This window comes from Xiphias gladius, chromosome 2, assembly GCF_016859285.1.
Source record: "Xiphias gladius isolate SHS-SW01 ecotype Sanya breed wild chromosome 2, ASM1685928v1, whole genome shotgun sequence".
Classification (NCBI taxonomy): Eukaryota; Metazoa; Chordata; class Actinopteri; order Istiophoriformes; family Xiphiidae; genus Xiphias; species Xiphias gladius.
The window spans coordinates 10277212-10290468 of NC_053401.1; the positions used below are offsets into that span (position 1 = coordinate 10277212).

At 39.6% G+C, this 13257-nt stretch overlaps 1 protein-coding gene across 9 annotated transcripts in view; it reads left to right on the plus strand.

Annotated features, from left to right (window-relative positions):
- Positions 1-13257, plus strand: part of LOC120800517 (ELKS/Rab6-interacting/CAST family member 1-like) — a 123335-nt gene that overhangs the window by 66788 nt on the left and 43290 nt on the right. For all 9 annotated transcript variants that reach the window (XR_005708993.1, XM_040146679.1, XM_040146721.1 and 6 more), the window contains one exon: positions 3358-3518. Coding sequence is in view for 8 of the 9 variants with exons in the window: in XM_040146679.1 (XP_040002613.1) it covers positions 3358-3518 (161 nt within the window). In the remaining variant the exon portion in view is untranslated. The remainder of the gene's footprint in view (positions 1-3357; positions 3519-13257) is intronic.

Consider the following 13257-nt stretch of genomic DNA (forward strand, 5'->3'; position numbering starts at 1 on the left):
ACATCAACAACTCTAACTCAGCTTTTCAGCACATACACACACACACACACACACACACACACACACACACACACACACACACACACACACACACACACACACACACGTGTGGACTCAGTACTCACAGACAGGATAGTAATACACAAGACAGCATTCCACATATATACACATATTTCTCCAGACACACAAACATGGCGGAAAGAAGTGCTAACTGCTATTTAAACAGTGCACCAACGCAGCACAGCATAGCATTCAGCAGAAGCCAGATGGACGAGACTTTGGTTTTCTAAGTCAATTGTAAATAAATATTTTTGTGTTCTTGCTTTAACAACTGCGTCACTGCAATTTGCCTTTCACATAATGATTTATAAAATGATGACAGAGGGAGAGACAATTTCCTCCCTTAATTAGAACGGCCTGTTCAAAGGCACACACATTGCTTATTATAGTGTTGGCACACACACACATGCAAATGCAGCCAAACCAGGCACAAATACACATTCCATGACTAAATATCGGTAGACACCCATAAATACACTGTTCATGTGCAGCCATATAGTGTGAGTGTGAGTGTGTGTGTGTGTGTGTGTGTGTGTGTGTGTGTGTGTGTGTGTGTGTGTGTGTGTGTGTGTGTCTGTGAGCGTGCGCGTGCGCGCATGTGATGGACTGTCCCATGGACAGGGTTTGTCCGGCAAAAATGGTTGACCACATGAAAATATACTCAACCTAATCCACTAGACATGAGTCACTAGTGTATGTGTGATCACTGAAGAAAGGTGTGTGTGTGTGTGTGTGTGTGTGTGTGTGTGTGTGTGTGTGTGTGTGTGTGTGTGTGTGTGTGTGTGTGTGTGTGTGTGTGTGTGTGTGTGTGTGTGAGAGAGAGAGACAGAAGTGAGTCAAAAGTATGACACACTCCATCTTTCTCTTCAGAAACCAAACTAAAGACAGACCTTCTCTTCTCCAGCTTTCCATCTTTTATTAACCAGACCATTTTAATTCTTGAACCCAATGCACCTTCTCCTTTCTTTCACTTAAAATAAATCTGAAGTCACTCTTACACACAAACACAAACACACAAATTCAGAAGACTGAAGGGGTTGCTGTCCTCCTGTCCTCCAGCTCCTTCTTTTCCAGCCGGGCCCTTTGACTCCTCACCCCTCCCTGCATCCTTCCACTGCATCCCTCCATCCTTCAATCTCTACATCTCTACTGTCGGCCGAAAGCCTTCCTTTCCTCCTCCTCTCTTATTTCTCCCTTTTTCTTTCCTTGAGGTTACTGTCATCTGTCCCCGCTTTTCCTTCATAGCATCTCCTCTCCTCCTTCTCTTTCTTTCTTGTCTGAATTGCATTTAAACACTACCTTTGTTTCTGACTGCTCAGTACTACTTACTGCACTATGTCTGCACTTTCTTTTAACTGCTTATCTCTCTCTTTCATGTTCTTAGCATATGTTTCTCTAGCTTTCTCTGTCTTCCTCTTTGCAGTACAGTTTATTTTTTTACTTGAGCATTTTTACAACTTTTCTCTTTCTCCTCTTTTTCTCTGCTTTCCCTCCCTGTGTGTTTGTTGTTTTAATCATATCTTCCCCTCTCTTATCTCCTTCTAATCACCTTTGTTTGTGCCCTCTTTTTCTTCCTTCCACTGCTGTGATTCTTCCTGCTCCTTGTTCCTCTTTCACACCTCACTCCTACTTTTTTCATGCTTTCATACTTTTCCCCGTCCTTCCCTCTGCTTATTTTTTTCTCCCTCTTTCCCTCCCTATGGACATCTTTGGTCTTTCCCCTTTTCTGTACTCCCATTTTCCTTTATTCTTCTCTCTCATGCTCTCACTTGCCCCCATTTTTTTATCCCTTTATTTTCTTCCCCCTTACTCTCACCTTCCCCTTCCCTTTCTCCATTCTCTGTTCTTTCTGCTCTTTTTGTATGCAGCTCTCTCACATTCCAATGCATGAGTTCACCACAGAAGGCTTTAGGTGGTCAAAGGTAACAAACAACATCATCACAGATTGCACTCACCTTCCTTTGGTTTCATTTCATCATTCATTCATGTCTTCACCATTCAGCATTTTTTAATTTCCGTTGGTCACATTTTTATTTTAGTGAACTGGAGGATATAAAGTTAAACTTAAATACTTAATTAAGTAAACACAGTAGCTTTTTTATGTTGAGCATACATATGTTGCCCTGTAAACTAGTGAAAGATGTTGATGAAAATAGTTCTACTGAATCAGTCGTTGGTTTGTTTGTACCGTCATCCATTCACTCATGCATCCATTCAGTCATTCATGCTGATGTTATCACAAGTTTGATATGCTTTTATTGATAACAATAGAGAAATAATCTATATATTAGACTCCTCCAACGTGCAGCATCTTTATTAAAGGCCCATGAGATACAGTAAATTAGAATAGCAAAGAATCCCCTGAAGTCTAAATGTTAGTGCTGCTGCAGTAAAGCCAGAAGGTAAAAAATTGAACTTCTCAGTTTAATTTCTTGGACAACCTGAAGATCATGACGGTAATGGGAAGACAGAATGACAGGACCACAATGATATTTAAAGGGCCGCCCGCATCCAACAATTACGGAACACAAGCAGAAAGTTAATTGACCACATGTGTGTAGGTTTTTTTTGTTACCTCTTGGAGACCTTTTCGGGTATAAACGACGACTTTGTCGGGACCAGTGATCCTCATGGGGACCGAAGCCTAGTCCTAATGCAAAACATCATTTCTGAGGTCCTCGTTAAGGTTAGGGTTAGGGTTAGGCTTTTCACAATGAATGGAAGTCAATGCTACGTCCTAACAAGGATAGCTGCGAAAAATTCTCGTCTAGCCATGAGAAATATGGTAACCTCGACACTCTCAGACCTCACAGAGATTAAACTGACATACTGATATATACTTAGAGAGACAGGATACAATAAGAGATACAATAAGAGAGAGAGAAAGAGAGAAACCATATAAAGAGAAAAGAGAAAACAAGAAGAAAAATGACACGTTTGATATTCTGCAATCTCATGTAAAAAGAGAAAGTATCAAAACATTTCAAAGCACAGTAGCTGTTATACACACACACGCACACACACACACACACACGCATAGACATAAAGCCTGACCATATCTGTGTAAAGAAAAAAAAAAAAGAAAAAGTTGAAGGAAACAAATGAAACAGAAATATCAGATTGAGACAGAGAATATGGGAAAGCAATGTGTTACAATGTTTTTGTTTGTGTGCGTGTGTGTGTGTGTGTGTGTGTGTGTGTGTGTGTGTGTGTGTGTGTTGTGTGTGTGTGTGTGTGTGTGTGTGTGTGTGTGTGTGTGTGTGTGTGTGTGTGTGTGTGTGTGTGTGTGTGTGTCAGGTGGAGGACCTGCTGGTTGCCATGGAAAAGGTGAAACAGGAACTGGAGGTGATGAAAGCCAAGCTGTCATCGACTCAACTCTCACTGGCCGAGAAGGAAGGTCACCTGACCGCCCTGCGGGCCGAGAGGCGGAAACACCTGGAGGAGGTCCTGGAGATGAAGTAAGAATACCAAAGCACACACATTTTAAGCCTTTAATTTATGTTAACATGTAAACCAGCTCAACAGTAACATTAAGTGTTGGACGGTTATGTTTCCAAATATCCAAAAATGTCTTTTTATCTTTCTACTTACATTGGTTCCTACATTCATTTATTTCTCCATTTTCTATCATTTCCTGCAGAAGTACACACTAAAAATAAAAAAATAAATAAAATAAAATATATTAAACATTTTAGCAAATTCTCCATGCCTTAATGTACGAATGCAAATGTTTGACACCAGTGTGTTCCTCCACTGTTTTACCTTAATTGTCTGTACTTGCCTCTTGGTATATATACAGTAACACTTCTAACCAGTTATCAGTTACTCTCAGTATTTTTTAAAACTCAGACTGACCTTCAACACTTTCCCCTGAAATTAGCAACTCTTATGATATCTCCAGTAGTTTCCCATGTAGCTTCAGTGTTCCAGGAAGGTGGTCACCGGTCACATCAGCGTGATCGTCACCCGACACCTCATCAACTCTCTCTTTCCTCTTCTTCCTCCTCTCTTTCCGTTCTTCTTTTATCTCCTCTCTCTTTCTCTCTGCACTTTAAAGTCATAGAAGTAAGGAGTGTGTTAATGCAATAACCATGTACCACTGTCCAGCTCTTCATATGATTGATTATGACACCCGCATACACTCATGCACACACTATAACTCAGTGTAAATTTTAAAAAAATTTAAGAGATGGGTTTGCATTTTAAATGCAGTTAAGAGGAGTCCAGCAGTCCCATGATTCCATGTATTTTCTGCTGTTTTACATCCTCAGAGACCTTACAACGAGCTGTAATTTAGTGGAATGACGCTTTGGGCTGAAATAGTAGTCAAGGACAATGTCCGTGTTGGTCCTGTGAATGTCCTGCCTGTTTAAACACACTGTGGGACTATCTTTTAATGTAGCATCATGGAAAAACGAGGGCATGCACTGGGACTTAGGTTTCATACACTCCATTCTCAACGTTTTCTACCAACATTGCATTTCTTTGTTTTTGAGAAAGAGAGACTCTCTGTGTGTGTGTGTGTGTGTGTGTGTGTGTGTGTGTGTGTGTGTGTGTGTGTGTGTGTGTGTGTGTGTGTGTGTGTGTGTGTGTGTGTGTGTGTGTGTGTGTGTGTGTGTGTGTGGTCTGTGCGTGTGCGTGTGTGTGTATCCAGCAGCATGTCCATTCACAGCGCAGGTGAGCAAGTTATTGGCCATTTTATCGCTGTAGTAACGACCCGTGTCATTATTACAGGCATCAGCACTCCAGAATGCATGGCCTTGTTTTCGTACGTGAATTTGTGTGTGTGTGTGTGTGTGTGTGTGTGTGTGTGTGTGTGTGTGTGTGTTCGTGTGTTCGTGTGTTCGTGTGTGTGTGTGTGTGTGTGTGTGTTCGTGTGTGTGTGTGTGTGTGTGTGTGTGTGTGTGTGTGTGTGTGTCTGCTAGCGCGCATGTGTTTGTGCATGTGTGAGCATACCATGGTTGATTTTTTTTTTTTTTTTACATCAACACATGTCCACTGTTCCTTTTATGACAATACTGGCTCCACGATTAATGTTTATGTAACAGGCACACATGTGAATAGACGTACACATGCCTCCTTACTTCATGTACACACACATACAAACACAGTCCACAAAAACAAAAAATAACACACTTGCAAACACACACATACACAGACACACATGCATGATTCGATTTATCAGTCTCCAGTAGGCAGTTCAGTTTCGCTGTCGCACTGGCATACCGTGCTTGTGTGTGTGTAAGTCCATTGTGTCACCACTTTGTCCAAACTCTGAACTGTGGTATGACTGTTTCCACTGACACATCATACCAAGGGTACAGAAACCAAATGTTTACTCTGCTGATCGTCTCTGGTGTTTATGTAGCAGATACACAGACTGCACTGATCTGTTATGTGAAAATACCCATGACTTATGCATTCAGTATGTGATTGCAAATAAATTCAATAACTTTTTCCCTCCTCTTGTGTTTTTATACAGTAACACTGAAGCAAAAGTAAATTTTTAGTCACGTGGGACATATTAAATAGGACAGTTAATTACAGAGTGATTCACTTATGTCTGTAACATGAATTTTCTTTTTTACCTTTGACAGTCTATGAGGGTTATTTGCTTGTTTTTGGGGCCGTTTTTATTGACTTACGAAATAATACATCCGTATCACATACTGGTAGATTAACAGGTAAAAAAAATAAAAAAGACCATTTCTTTTACTTCACTTTAATAAAAATCTGTGGCAGCTGGCCTTGTAGAAGCGTTCGTTGCAGCTTTTGCCTCTCTGTGCTTAGACAGTGCTTCTATGCCAAAAATATTGATTGTTTTGTAGGATATTACTTATTTATTGTTGGCACAGTGGTTTGCGCTGGCCAGCAGTTATCTTTTCAGTTGTGTTTTTGCTGAGTGTTACCAAAGCGACTATTTTCTACTGTTTCCTCTTGTATTGTAGTTTTTTTCTGATTAAAAGAAATTCCTCTTTTAAATGCTCCTTTGAATCGCCTGCAGGGACTTGTGAAGAATTGTCATATTCACATGTGATAATTTGACAACTTACTAAAAAAATAAAGCGCTTTCAAGCTTTGCCTTTGCATAATACATGATATTTTTTAGCCTGCAGTAAGATATTCTTCGCACATATTTGGGATATTCTGTATTTTCTTCTTTGTTACCTCTCAGTGAAAAGTTTAGATGTCTCAGGTAGCTGCTAGTTGTCTTGCTGTGAGTAATGTAAATGACGCCATTGCTCATATTTTTCACAAGACATTAGGGTTGGGTCAGCAAATACGTCATTTGTTTCTGGCTTTCTCCCACATGTAAAACATGAGATGTTTAAAGTGGCTGTGTCCTGTGTGTCCATATATCTCAGTGTAATGCAGATGAAACTGTCTCTGCACACACAGGCTGCCGTAAGTCTTTGGGGTTTGATGTCTGATTTGCTGCCCACTTTTACATCGCTGTAAGGTTTAATGTTACTGTAAGACATGATATATGATATGGCATGTTTCAGTGGTTCCAGGGACAGGCATAGAATATATTAACACACGCAACCACACTAACTCCCATGTAGAAATATTCCAAATACAGCTGGAAGAACGCACATACTGACATTCTGTCTCACTTTTTTGCATTCCCTTGTTTCCTCCCTTTCCTTCTCTTATTGCCTCACACACACACGCACACACACACTTGCTCCACTATCCCTGTGGGGACACTTGTTGACATGATGCATTCCCAAGCCCCTTACCATAACCTTAACCATCACAACTAAATGCCTAACCCCAACCCTAACCTTAACCCTAACCTAAACCCGATTCTAACCAGAACCATAAAACCAAGTCGTAACCTTCAAAAAGCAGTCTGTACCTCTGAGGACAAATGAGGCCAAAATGTCCTCATAACGATGGTTTCAAACCAAAATTTGTCCACACAACCATAGAAAGACATGTACACACACACATACTTTAATGTAGGTTAGAGTGTCTATCTATTTGTCTATGCCACAGTTTGCACCAGCTAGTTATATATATGTCTTATTTACTCCAACACTATGCTAAACTAAGGCCCCTGATGTATGAATTTAGTTTGTGTGTGTTTCTGTGTTTCTGCATGTGTTTCCAACAAAACATTAGGAAAGAATCAAAATTCATTATGAACATGCACGTAAAACCATATACACTTCCATAAATATGTAAATACACACTAATAACATGTAACACACTAATCAAGAGACAGAAAATACACAAACAGAAACTAGATACAAACATCTGCCCTGCAGGGCTCCAACCTGCGACTTTCCCACTGCTAAATCATCTGCAGTGACCTTCACATATGCATGCAAGCTCGTAAAACACACACAGACATATTTTCTTTGTGATATACATTAAACATGCACTTTCCCATTTTCTTCCCAGCGTGTGTGCATGTGTGTTGTCAAGTGTTTGTACAGTTTGGGGTTTGCAGGTGTGTGTGTGTGTGTGTGTGTGTGTGTGTGTGTGTGTGTTTGTGTGTGTGTGTGCGTGTGCGTGTGCGTGTGCGTGCATTGTAGCCAGCTGGTGGAATGTGCTAACAGTGTGTGCATAACAGCAGGGTATCAGGTCTGAAATCTCAATCTGGAGGAATTGATGCCTATTTTATTCTCGCTGTACTTCTCTGTCTGATTCTTTCTTGCCTTTCTTCATCTGTCCGTTTCACAAACCAAAACACACACACACACATTTATGTCTTTGGTTATGTGTAGGTATTTTTTGGAAAATTTTGAGGTGTAACTTCCAATGCAGTACATGTCCAACAAGACTTGATTAATGTAAAACATACATACGGAAGATTTTGTTTGGTATTTTAGGAGGAGATGTGAGGAGAAAATGATCTTCTAAACCTTATTTTTTAGGTCACAGTCAGGACAAGTCACATCAGATTTATTTATATCGCCTAACATCACAAGTCACAACACCCTCTATCCTTAGTAGTTTGATTTGGATGAGAGAAGAATCCATCTGAAAAAACTTGTAATAAAAGGACAATTTAAGATATTTTCAACCATTTATTAGTTTTGTGGTTTTTACTGTGATGACGACTGCTTAAAAAATCACCTCACTGAACATGATTAAAACACATCCTTTTAACATAAAAACACCCACACTGCAAGAAACACACAAGTAAAATTTGAAAACTCACATGGGTTATTGTGAATATTACAACCACTAGAGATTGAATTGGTAGAGACTTTTCCTAAAAAGCAGTTTGCAACCTTGTCATGCAGCGCTGCCTGAGAGACTATGTTCAGGGCAAGACGATCCATAAGATATTAAACATATTTTAACAGAACTTGGTTTGTGGAGGTATAAACTGGGTTTACAACAGTGGTTGCGATTTGATCATTTTATATATCTAAAGTGCTGATTTGTTATAGTATAGTATAGTATTTAAGGCATTTTCCAGTGTTGCAAGAAGTGGCTGAACTGAACTCTTGCAAAAACAAGATTACATTTTAATGGAAGGACTACTATAAGAAATTAATGTGTTTTACTCTTCAGAACAGCCACATACAAAACCATTTTGTGTAAATTAATTCAAAATGAGGTATGGCAAATATTTCTAGATTTCAAAATAGGCAATTGAATTAGAGTAAATATCACTATATCAACAGTTTGGTTTGGATATCAGAACTCCGAGAGGAGAGGACAAAAAAGTGGACAAGAGAGGTGGTAAGAGGAGAGAAGATGGGCAGGATAGGAGAGGAAAGGACACAAAACAAACAGAAGAAAAGAGTGCAGAGTGGACAAAACGAGGAAAAGAAAAGAGTAAAGAGGTCAGGGCAAGAGTCTCTTGGAGGGAGAGAGACAGTAGGAGGATAATAAAATGAAAGAAAAGAAGCAGAAATGTATTTTTGGCAGAGAGAAAAGGAGAGAAAGCAAAGAGGAGAGAGACAGCTGTCCAACAACAACTTACTCAAGCCAACAAAACTGTGTGATATCCCAAAGAAATCATATTACCTCCATCTCTGTCTCCCTCACTCCTTTTGTTTATCCATCAATCTTTCACTATATACTTAATGTATAACAACTTTCGGGATGTCCTCCTATCATACATTGGTGCAACATTCTTCTTCACCTTACACAGAAACATTGTTTACTAATTTACTGGTCATTGTTTTACCAGACAAAAATTATGGATTTAACCATTTTAAAATCAGAAATGATCTGTTGCATCAAATGTTCAGAGATGTGTGAGACACTGATTCTGTTTATTTGCAAGACTGTTGTGGATATTGTCACATTAATGATGCATGAAAAGGCCATTTGTTACAAAATAAAACAGAAACATTACAGAACCTAAGAAACAGTGGCAGCTATGCACTTGACAGTTTTTTTGGCAATGCATATGGTCAAGGCTTCTAGCAACTGGCAAGAAAGTGAGTCACATTACTTTTATTTGCTTTAGTAGAGAAAAAAACATGATATTCTAGTTGTGTCCTCTGTGTGTGGGAGGCTACTTCAGGCTGTAAAGAACAAGTGCTAATCAGGTATTAGGGGGTGATTCACAGAGCAAATTTTTTATTTTTTTGGTAAAAATAAATGCAAAATTTATCTCAGCAACGGATATACTGGAACAGGATCTTCTGTATGCCTAAAAGAATGATTTCCAGCATATCAAAATGACACATTTAGCAGATTAAACATCCTGATGATATATATATATCGAATTTGTTGTTTTCAGTTGTGTGTGTACAATGTCATTCATGTTGTTTTTCCTGTTGTCTCAGTGTCATACACTCCCTGTATTGAAAAATTCGGAGAATCTCGCTACAGCACGTCTGTTTACACACAAACACTGCATTGTGCGCCACATGTACAATAAGACTATAAAGTAAGCCTGCAGAAACATCAAGTTGCTGCGCTGTCTTCAGCCTCCCACAGTTAGAGCCTTGGCTGATGCCTCAAGGTGAACACTATAAATTCAATTTATTTCTCCTTTGCTGCTCTGTTCTTCGTTTTATCTCCCTTCCAGCCTCCTTCTAACCCTCAAACCTCTCCCTCCAACCCTTCCGCCAGCCCTCCCTTCATTCCTGCCATCCCTCCCTTACTCCATTCCTTGCTACGGCATTCCTTTCCTCCATCTCTCCCATCCTCCTTTTTCATCTCTCATTCCTTGCATCCTGCCTTCCCTCCATTTCTGCTTGCCTCTTTCCATCCACCCTCTCCATTCTGAGCCTACATTTGTCTGGAAACATCATTATCGAATCATTTCTGTCTGACGGGCTGTATTTCTCTCTGTCTGTCCCTGTCTTCACTGTTGTCACTACATACTGAAACTAATCAATGATGTGTGTGTGTCTATGTGTGTATTTGTGTGCTTGTAGTCGAAAGTCCCTATTTTCAACGGTTCTGTCAATTGGACGACAGCTCTGCTCTTTACAGCCGGAAAGCCATCACTAACAATATGACTGAATGTGTAAAAGACGCGCACAAACACACGCACGCACACACGCACACACACACACACACACACACACACACACAAACACACGGCAGCTATCCTATTACTAACAATAGAAGTACATGTTGCCTTCAGAAATAAGACCGCCACACACACACATACACACAGAGTCACTTACAAAACCAGATGAGACAGCATCACTTCTGAGAAGCCTTCATCCCAGAGGAATATTTGGAGATTTATACCCACACACATACACACACACACACACACACACACACACACACACACAAACACACACATATACAGCATATATATATATATATATATATATATATATATATATATATATATACACACACACACACACACACATGCATAAAAATACATCCTCCCACACAAATGTATGTACACATGCTTATGGCAGCACACAGAGACAAGTGCTTTGATCCCCCTCAGACAGCAATGAGATTAATCCACACTGTGCCAAAGCAAGTCTTTGAGTGCGCGTGTATTTGTTGTGTGTTGTGTGTATGACAGACATGTTGAGAGCTTAGTGTGACAAAAAGGGGCACGCAATTTTGACACTTAATCTTACAAGCTCAAATCAGGGCGCCTTGCTCTCCGCCTCCCTCTCATTTTTCTTGTGCTCTCAGCAATTGCCTTTCTTGCCCTCCTCTCTCAGACTCTGGCTGCCTTCCTCTGTCCTCTTTGATTTTTTTCTTCTCCCTTGTGAGAGACTGAGGGAGAGATTGGAATCAGGAAAAAAGAAGCAATAAAAGATGTGCTGCAGTAAGAAGTTGTATTTAAATAACAGGGTTTTCTGCAAGTCTCTGAAGCCTTGCAAACCAGTGATCTTCAGCTGAATATGCAGCAGAGAAAGCGAGAAAATATCATTTTATAGTGCTGATTTTTTGTATTATAATGTGTGTTGTTATTGTCCTTATTTTATTTGTAATCCGTATTTCAGAGCTCTCGCACCAATTCAGTAGACTGAATTGAACTGAATAATAAGAGGAAAAAGTAAAAGGAGCCAAGAAGAAGAGCAAAATGTTCAAAAAGATGGAAGGCAACCAAACACATCAGAACCAAAAGAAACAAGTGGAGAGAAAGAAAAGATAAAGGAAAAAAGGATGCGGCACAACCTAAACTCGCCTGTTTTCCTCCGCTGATTATAGGCTGTGCGTGCCAGGCCATCAAACAGACCATTAAACAGCAATTAAAGAGGGAGAGGGAGCAATGAAAAGGGAAAACATATCAAAAAGTAGAAAACAAAACTTGCATTTTTTTTTTCAAACCCTCTGATTGCACGTTATCAGTGCCAAACGATTACATTTCTATTCTGGAAATAATAAAGAAAGTAGGCTTGTTGGCTTGTTGCTGATTTGTTTTGGCTTGTTTAATTTACTGAAAGAGTAATACACTGAACAAGAAAGACATTAGATTGAGCAAGAAATAGACAGATTTATAACCTGAAAACTCTCACATCAGCGGTATAATCACGGCTCTAAATCAGTGCACAACTATGATGTAAAGATTCTGTTTCCATCTTAAGAATTTAATTACCTTAATGGGAAAGTTGGCTCACTGTGAGGCATTGAACTCTAATAATAAAGTCAATCATTGCGCTTTAACTTGCTCTCAGAGTGGAAAATTTAGCTGTTAAAGATAATGAAAATAACTGTCATTTTTTTATTCTGTCACATCTAACCGTGGCCGGCATTTGTGCTGGGACACACAAATGTAAAAACTTCACTGCAATAAAAAAGAATCACGAAAAGCAGTTTTTGCTCCTGTATTTAGTTGAGGTCAATCAGAGACAGGCAAATCATCTACAAATCATACTTTAAAATTCATGCTCTAGAGTTTCAGATTTTGAATGGATTTTTTTCTACCTTCCAGACAGCTATTGGTTTCCATTTATTTGTGTTCAATATGAAAATCATCATTCGTGGCTGTATTTATTTTTGTCAGAGTTACATTCTCCTCGGTAATGAGGATGTAAGGTTGGACTGAACACCTACACTGCATTATCTCCCATTAATACTGTACATAACCCTGACAAAATAAACACAGACATATTTATTCACTGTTATTGACATATTCTAAGTTTCAGAGTGTGCTAAATGAATTTGAGGTCAACAGCACAGCTGTCTGTAGCAGCATGATTTGTAGTTGCATCCAGCTTGCTTTGTTCGCCCTTAACACCGTGACAGTCTGCGGGTTTCAGTGCAGTTTGGCCAACGCACAGTAGAGCTGTACAAAAGAAAATATCTATGGATACACTAGACCCACAGAAACATATCTGTCACTCTCATGTTGTCAATTGAGGCAAATATCTTCCAAAACAGACAGCATGCTTTAATAAATATTTAGGAGTCGCAGGTGTCCAGCACTGTGACTGGTTAGTGTTACAACAGTGAGTTTGTGCTGACAGATTGTAAGCAGATGTCTCTGTAGCACAGCATAGAAATGGATTTACTATATAGAACCACAGTGAACACAAAGCTGCATCTTTAGTCACACTTCTCAGTGTGTGTGTATGTGTGTGTTTGTGTGTGGTCCCATGAAAAGAGCAAACTCCTGCGGACCGGGGATAATGCATTTTTACACCTTTCTTATTAGTCACTGTGTGTGTTTTTCAATGTGTGTGTCTGAGAGGAAGAGGTGAGGGAGCGAGAGAAGATGCTGTTTTTTAGGAGAAAAAAGTGAGCGAGTAAAAGAGGAAATGTGTCAAGAACAGATCCTCATTCTGTCATGCA